Genomic DNA, 7,814 nt, shown 5'->3' on the forward strand with positions numbered 1-7,814 from the left:
AAATGGCTGCCCATTCAGCTAGTTTCTGTGCTGGTCTCTCTCACCTCTGTTATTATCTCCATTTTTCCTAATGTAAACACCGCCTTCTCAAAAAAGAGGTGGCAGACAACTAACGAAGAGAGTGCTGAGGGAGCTCTACTAAATTAACTTTCTTTTGCACTTATTTTTAAACCTACAAGTCATTTCACTTTCCTTCTCTCAGTAGCATGGTTTGAATTGAAGTAGATCAGGTAGCAAGCTGTGTCTGTCTTTGGTTCAGCCACTCCTTGAGCTGTCAGCTGAAAAGCAGTAAAGTAGCAATAAAAGGTGTCTACAGAAATGAGGGTTGTTTTCTTGCCACCTTAAAACGCCACGCTTGTGCACAAATTGCTGCCCTATAACAGGTTCAACAGCCAGAATCTCTATGACCAAAAGATACTTTAAAAATCTCTATCTTCCCCTCAATACCTAGAGCTTTTCTTTATTTATTTTAAAAACGTACAAGGGCTCAAGCTGAGTGTCTTGTTGTAAAACTAATGATTTTAAAGACTGTATTGGAAAGACACAAGTTATCAAGTAGCCTGAAAGTATAGCTGTAGCTTAGTTTATAATACAAAGAAACAGGTAACCTTTTTAGGCTGGTACTTTGTATCTCAGGTACAATCTTGGGAGAGTTGCAAACAGACTTGTGCCATACATTCCCATCATCTTTTATGGGTTTGAAAATCTGTATCCATTCCAGATCTGTTACTGGCTCACACCAGGTAGCTTTATCTACATCAGAGTTTGTATGATAGCAGCCAGATTCAAACATGTCCACTGTACTAAGAGACTCGCTGCTTTTTGAGCCACATGAAATTCCAGCTGTATCTTTCTGACCTTTACATTCGAAATCAGTTTTGTCAGGTTTGCTGGCATGCTGGGTCAAAGCACTTGAAGAAACCAAACAGGAACTGAAGCTGAGCCAGTGCTCATGTATAGGTAGACTGGCCTCAAAGGTTTGCTGGTTTCCTCTAAAAAAACTATCATCTTGTGAAGTATGAAATGTGTCCTTGCTTCTCCCTGGCCTTGTACTGTCGGTGCTCGACAGAGTTCTGCTTTCTGGCTCATCACTCCTAGATGAAGCATCCTGCTTTTCCTCCTCCTCCTTCTCCACAAACAGAGCTTTCTGCCTCTCTAATAAGCCTTTCTGAAGGCGATGTAAGCGTGCTGAGGTACTTTCCTCTATGGCTGACACATCCACCACCTTTTCTGGTAGGCACACATTACAGATGGTTCTTAGTCTGCATTTCTGTGCCTCTGTAGTCCTGTATTCCTTAGGCATCTTCTGAGTTAGGCCCTCACTCCTAACTGTATCCTCCTCGCAGTTACTTTCAAGGTCTGCTGATAATGGTCTGCTACAATGGCATGATGAAGAACTCAAGTCACAATAATGCATTTAATAATTCAGATGAATTGCACTTGGTCTAACACACAGTTTGGATGCAGGCTGAAGCCACAGTCCTGTGGCACATAGCACACAGGCAGAGAACTGCACCTAACCAAAGCCCCTCTGAAGTCAGCACAGCTGTAGTTGTCCAGCTGCACATTACACTTCATAGGATAGGTTCTCAAGACTTTTGGTACTTTAGAACTGTAGAAATTACAAAAAACTGGAAACTTGGATTTTAAAATATAAAGAAGTAATTCATACCAAAATGCTGTTCCCTGAATTCCCTCAGTTTCTGAGTAAACTATATGCAGCTAAAAGCATGTGGCCAAGCACAGTTTAAGGACTATCCAGCCTGAAGACCAAAGGGATTTTCTAAAGTGGAACATCATAGTTTCTTGAACAGCTGAAAATGTAACTGACTTTTTTTTCCCCAAGAAATATTTATGTCCTATATGCCTTACAGGCACTCAAGAAAAAGCTAAGGCATCCATTGGGATTGGAGTCGTTAAATAAATAATATATTATAAAACAGGCCGATTAAACATTGGCAAAGAGATGACTCAAAACAGGACTTATTTACCAGGCTGGGGGGCTTATTTTACTAAACACATTTGTGTTTAGATGATTTTTTAAGTTTATTCTCATGCTCATTTCTATAAATAAGATGTTATGATAGCATTTCTCTCTGACATAGCAGTTATGCTGGGCAAGTTCTGTCCCTTTGCTTTATTTTGACTTATAGGCATTACATGCATTGGTCTCTTAACCAAATAAGACTACTGGATAACTGATTTACATTTAGTGCCTCAGAGTCCAGAGACGCTCTCTTTTCACACAGGTCCATAAGCTCTGAAGTATTGTACAGTTACTTGGTAGAAGGCTAAACATGACCCAGTGGGAAGATCCTCTCCTCAAACTCAGAACAAACATGGTCTGCAGGTTACGCTGCCAAGCTTACCTTGTTTCACATGCCTCTTTCTCATGTTTCTGCCTTAATTCCTGTGAACTCTCCAAGTTGAAATGAAGAAACTGCAAATCATGCTGCTGCTTTACATAGATCTAGATTCAGATAGTGATAAAACAATTAAACTTGGACGGGCAAAGAATTTTGCCATTTTATATTAACATACTGCTTTTCATCCCAAATTATTTCCAAAACATTTCACAAGCCAATACTGATAGTCAAACTATGAGCCAGATTTTGTAAGTGGAAAAAAAAAGAAAAGGATCAGCTCCATACAAGAATTATTTTTCTCCTATGTCAATGCCACAATCTCCAGTGCTGAAAAAACACAGTACCCCTACAGCAAGACATGGCAACAATACATACCATTATAGAGCGAGAACTGAAGATCATATCCAACTAAGCGGTAAAACATATTGACGGTGAAACAAAAGTTACCAGACACACACCACAACTACCACCACTCCACTTTCCAAAAGTACACAGGATCATCCAGTGTTTGCAAATGGGGAAGACATTGGTTTTGCATACCAGAAGAAAGACAGCATCACTTGCAGTGCACTACCCCTTGATTCCCACATGAGTTTACTCAGCACCTCTGAAGACAAAGCCCCTAATTCTTTTTTTATTTGAATTCCACAAATCATGACAAAGGTCCTTTTCCAAAATAATTTAATATGAAACCAACACGCATTTGGTAACTGTTTATTTTAAATCATGGTCCCATGATCATAGATCCAAATCCTGTTGAGTCTCATGCAAGCATCCCACTTTATGGGCTCTGAATGAACCTCAGTGTGGGAAACTAACCACATACATCTATGCAGGGCTTGGACTTAATTCATTATGGCACTGAATACATATAAATTAGTGTTTTAATTATCATGGTTAAGGTGAAAAAAATGGATTCACACCATAAGTTCCTGGTTGCAATAGATAAGTAGCACAAATTTTATAGTGATTTATAATGAACAAGATCAGTTGAACTGCTTGTTCTCTTGACCAATAGTGCAATTCTATGACGAGGTAAATGTTGTTCGTTAAAACTAAGTACCATCAACAGAGAAACGCAACAAGGATTGTACCTGCCGCAAACTGGACAGCTCTGTATCAGTCCGTACTTGTTTGGACTTGGCAAACTGAAGAAGCTGATCCTTCCTGTTTGCTTTCTCAACTGTTTAAAAAAATGTAAGAAACGCAATTATTTTCCCACTAGAAATCAAAGTCAATAACTGAAAACTGCCAAGGGAGATTTCAGACACGCTATTCTCTTAGGAGCAATGCCACACTTTTGCCTAATAGAGAGCTCTTTTTATAGCTTGTGGAGCAACTAAACAGAATGTTAAGTGATGAATTCTCACTTACAACACTCATCTCACTTCAAAGTTTCTAGCAGTATTTTTGAAATGCGTTTCTTTCTGTCATCACTGGCTGAATCATTTTTCTCTTCAGGTGATCATACTCATATATGAAAAGGAAACTCAGTAATCATTCCCACTCTTGTGTGTGTGTGTGTCAGGGAAATGCACAATATTTCTCCTTGTAAATAGAAATGCTCACCGCTAAGCATTAGCTCATTCTTCAGGTAGCCATTCTCCTGTTTGAGGCGTATGACTTCTTCCCGCTGCTCATTATTTTCTTTCGTCTTCTCACTGAGGTCCTCTTTAAAATAAAAGAGGGTGCTTCTGAGCGAAAGGAAACCATTCAGATACGGGGCGAGCAAGATATCATATAGAACACTTACCTTTCAATTTACTCATTTCCAACATTAGTTCTTTCAGGCTCAGCTTGAAATCCTGCTTTTCTTTGTTGATACTAGATTCCTTTGCCTTTGCTGCACGCAATGCATTCTCCAGCTTTTTAAATTTGGATGTAAACTCAGCAATATAATTGCCTGCTTCAAGTATATCTTTGTCCTAAAACATGAAAATGGAGTATGCTTTTTCATCTTCATTTTTAGGTCTTGCCATTTTGTCAGGTAGATGCAGCAGCAACGGCAAGTCACTATACCAACCCCTGTACAATGATTTGACAACTCTTGACCATCAAAACCAAGTGTGTTTAGAAAGGTTCGCAGCCCCTTATGAAAATATTAGTTTCTACCTTGTTCGAGATTTTGCATACTCATTTAAACTTCTCCTCCAACAACCTGATTAACACTGATCTATATGGCAGTCACCAATACTATCATTGCAGCTTCACACAGATATGTTGAGTATGCAGTGAGAAGACACAGAAGAAGCGTTACCTTTAGCTTTAGCATAGTAACAAGTTCCTGTTCTCTAGCCTGTAACTGGCCAATTTTAGCTGACAGCTCCAATACTGAGCAGTTGAGGCTCTGATTTTTCTCCTAGCAAATACAAAGAAAACCGTTATCATTTAGGTATATTTGGTAGTACAAACACTTCAGCAAGTAAAGAACATGCTGTTTCTTTCCCCTGTAAATATATGCATAACGCCAATTCCATGTCAAGAGAGCAACACTGTGGCCTAGTGAGCAGAAAGCAGGGACTGGGAGCAGAAGCTCCTTATTTCTAAGCTTGCTTATTCCTCAGATCACAGCACAACCTCTGGCGAGGTACATCAGGTTTTTGACCCATAAGATGTGAAGGATTGTCTCAAGAATTAATAAAATGCTTTGATAATGTGTATTGCTACTTAAATAGGAAAAAGTTCCAGAGGGAAAAACAGAATTATTTTGGAAGTGAATCTCTAGTGGTATACAGACTGCTTTCAAAAAATAAAAAGCAAAACAAAATGGCCCACATCACATTTTCCTAGACCTTGAAGCATTGAGTAGGAGAGTCCATTTCAAGAAAGGAACCGGAAAGGAGATAAAAAACACATGAGTGACAGCTATGCACCTGGTATTTACTGTGGACCTAACTGACTGCTTTCCCACTTTCTCCTATGGTCAGTTGCATAGAAAAGGGGACAGAGTCAGAATGCCTGGTTACCTTTCCCAGCCCTTCAAAATGGCAATATTCAAGTCTCTTAACAGCTCTGTGCCTTGGTTTACTTATCTACAAGATAGGTAGAATATTACTTACTCACTGACTCAGAAAGCTTGTGTGCCTTTAGGGTTTGTAAAGCACTTTGAGATCTCCAAATAAAAGAATGGTTCACAAAATGTGAAGTTTTTGTAAAAACTGGTATACGAACAGTAGGACTTGCTTCCAAAAGTGTCCTATTCTCATTAATGGTGTGTGCCTGATGGTTGGGAGGGCACAGCTGTGCCAGCGGTGATGGGAGCCCATCGGCAGTGAGCAAAGAGCTCCTGCAGACGCCACCAGCACTGTCAGCATCGGGGGGAGGGGGTTGGACAGCGCCAGCCACGGGTCAGTGACCACCTGCAGGCCAGAGGCGATCAGGGACTGCCCGCAGAGGCCACCGTCGGCGGGATGGCCTTTTTGCAGGGGGTGCACATGCACCTGCGAGCACCCTGTAACGCATCGCCCCTGCCTATTCCCCCCAATAACATACTCCAGTGTAAGCAGTGATACAAATTGTCAAAGCTATTTATTGATTCTTACTTTTACATGCTATAATAGTAAAAAACTTAACCATGGAGGCGCAAATCTGTAGATTTTATAGGGAAATTACTCACTGATGTCTTTATCTTATGCACATGTGCACTGGGAAGACATACCTATGAATCGAGACCTACCTCCAGGACCTGGCAATGAAGCGTTGTATCTGCTGCTTTTTGAGACAACTCTTTAAGCTTCTGTTGAGTGCTTTCAAGAGTTGTCCTTCGGTCATTCTGCTGAGATTCCAAGAGCTTTAATCTTTTAGTTAGTGTTCTTATCATCTCGTTTCTCTTGAGCAGTTCATCTGCAAAAACAAAGAGGGGGGGAAGAATCAGGTATTTGTAGTCAGCAAATAGCTATGTACTAATTTTACGCACACCTTCAAAAAGGCAGAAGTATTTTAACCCAGTGTTTAAAGTAAGGGACTTAATTTTAAAAGTGGATGCATGGTTTGCATAATCCTGAGGCAGACACATGAATTTTTACCTGACATGTTTCTTCCCTACTTATCTGTACAGACTTGAGTGCGTAAAGAGTTACCAGTGCCAACAACTGGACAGCAGATTCTACTAAGAAAGAAGAGTTATATTTCCCTATAACAGAAAGTTAAATAGTAACAGGCAAGAGTCTCTTAAAAGTGAAAAGCACCTAGAGTTACTAAATCAAATAATCTGCTAGCTCTGTGCAGCTCCCTCCCTCCCTCCCTGTCATTCTAGTATTTCTACTATTTCCATGGTAATCTAGGACGGATGGAATTCTTTCTGTTGTGACCTACTACTTGAGTGTGGCTGAGGACAGAGATTTTCCAGTGCCTCGCTATTACTGGATGCAAGTGCCCTTCTGATGGCATAGGTGTGTTCTAGCTCCAGATGGCATGGAGTACTCTGTGATATTCATGAACATTTTTTTCTTGCAAATCTTATGATAATTTGCAAAATTACAAGCTTCTAAGTGAGCAAGCACTGAGAAGTCAAAATGTGATTTTAGGATGGAAAAGAATCCATCCAAATATCCACTCCATCTCTGCCAATTCACAACGAGACCGGTTTAATACTTCTGAGGAGCTGCGGTTTTAGGAAGGATACTGGGCCCTATAATTTAGAAGAAAATAAGACCATCCTTCCAGTGCTGTAACACTATTACAGATGGGGCTCTGCACTCTGCTTATGGGACTGGAGCCTTACTCTGCACGGCACTTACTTTCTAACAGGCTACACCGTTCTGCCAATGTTAGTATTTTCTGGCGATCATCCTCCCAAGCTAACAACTGTCTCTGATGCACTACAACCATGTCATTGAGCTCCTTATCGCGATCTTTCAGTTCTGCGATTAACAGCTGGAGTTCTTGCCTCTGCTTTTGAATGGTGCTGCTCTCAAGATTTTGACTAAGGTCCTGCAGAAAGAAAACCGCTCTGTCACATTCAAGAAATAGGAAAGGAATCATTGAACTATGCAACGAACACGATGGGTCTTTATGTAATGCTGTGTACTCTCACTTGTATTTTTTAAAAATAAATTGAAATCACTCATTAAAGTAAACATGAGTAATAAATCCAAGGAGAGCGCTAGAGTTTTCCTAAATGTGGGGATAAAAACCAGAAAGAAACTACTTGGATACAGACCAAGCTATGCCAATGGCATAAATCTCAGAGCTAAATAGTAAGTCACTTAGAGCAGCCAGATTGACAAATCCCAACGTTAAAGAACAAAGCGCGGGCGGGTCCTTGTCCAACCAACTCCACGAGCGACCCGAAATGACTCCGCCTCCCCCTCGCCCGAAACGAGACGCTCTTTTCACGTTTTGAAACCGATCACCCCAGAAACATCCTTCGCGTTTTCTAAGTACGACAACGGCAGTCGAGAGTCAAGGACAGAAGTGACGGTGACCCAACGGAAATAAAGATCAGCC

General features: G+C 40.6%; 1 protein-coding gene across 5 annotated transcripts in view; it reads right to left on the reverse strand.

The window, feature by feature from the left end:
• Positions 1-7,814, reverse strand: part of CCDC62 (coiled-coil domain containing 62) — a 17,776-nt gene that overhangs the window by 9,110 nt on the left and 852 nt on the right. Inside the window, exons 1-9 of one of the 5 annotated variants that reach the window (XM_025198409.1) lie at positions 7,528-7,784; positions 7,106-7,298; positions 6,043-6,209; positions 4,624-4,725; positions 4,120-4,291; positions 3,936-4,037; positions 3,461-3,549; positions 2,370-2,470; positions 609-1,376 (exon numbers count right to left, since the gene is read on the reverse strand). In XM_025198409.1, the coding sequence (XP_025054194.1) occupies positions 609-1,376; positions 2,370-2,470; positions 3,461-3,549; positions 3,936-4,037; positions 4,120-4,291; positions 4,624-4,725; positions 6,043-6,209; positions 7,106-7,196 (1,592 nt within the window). In that variant the 5' untranslated portion in view covers positions 7,197-7,298; positions 7,528-7,784. Of the gene's footprint in view, positions 1-608; positions 1,377-2,369; positions 2,471-3,460; positions 3,550-3,935; positions 4,038-4,119; positions 4,292-4,623; positions 4,726-6,042; positions 6,210-7,105; positions 7,299-7,527; positions 7,785-7,814 lie in introns of those variants that run through there. The other 4 variants (XM_025198397.1, XM_025198400.1, XM_006015138.1 and 1 more) reach the window with 4 other exon arrangements.

The sequence above is a fragment of the Alligator sinensis genome, unplaced genomic scaffold, assembly GCF_000455745.1.
Source record: "Alligator sinensis unplaced genomic scaffold, ASM45574v1 scaffold628_2, whole genome shotgun sequence".
Lineage (NCBI taxonomy): Eukaryota > Metazoa > Chordata > Crocodylia > Alligatoridae > Alligator > Alligator sinensis.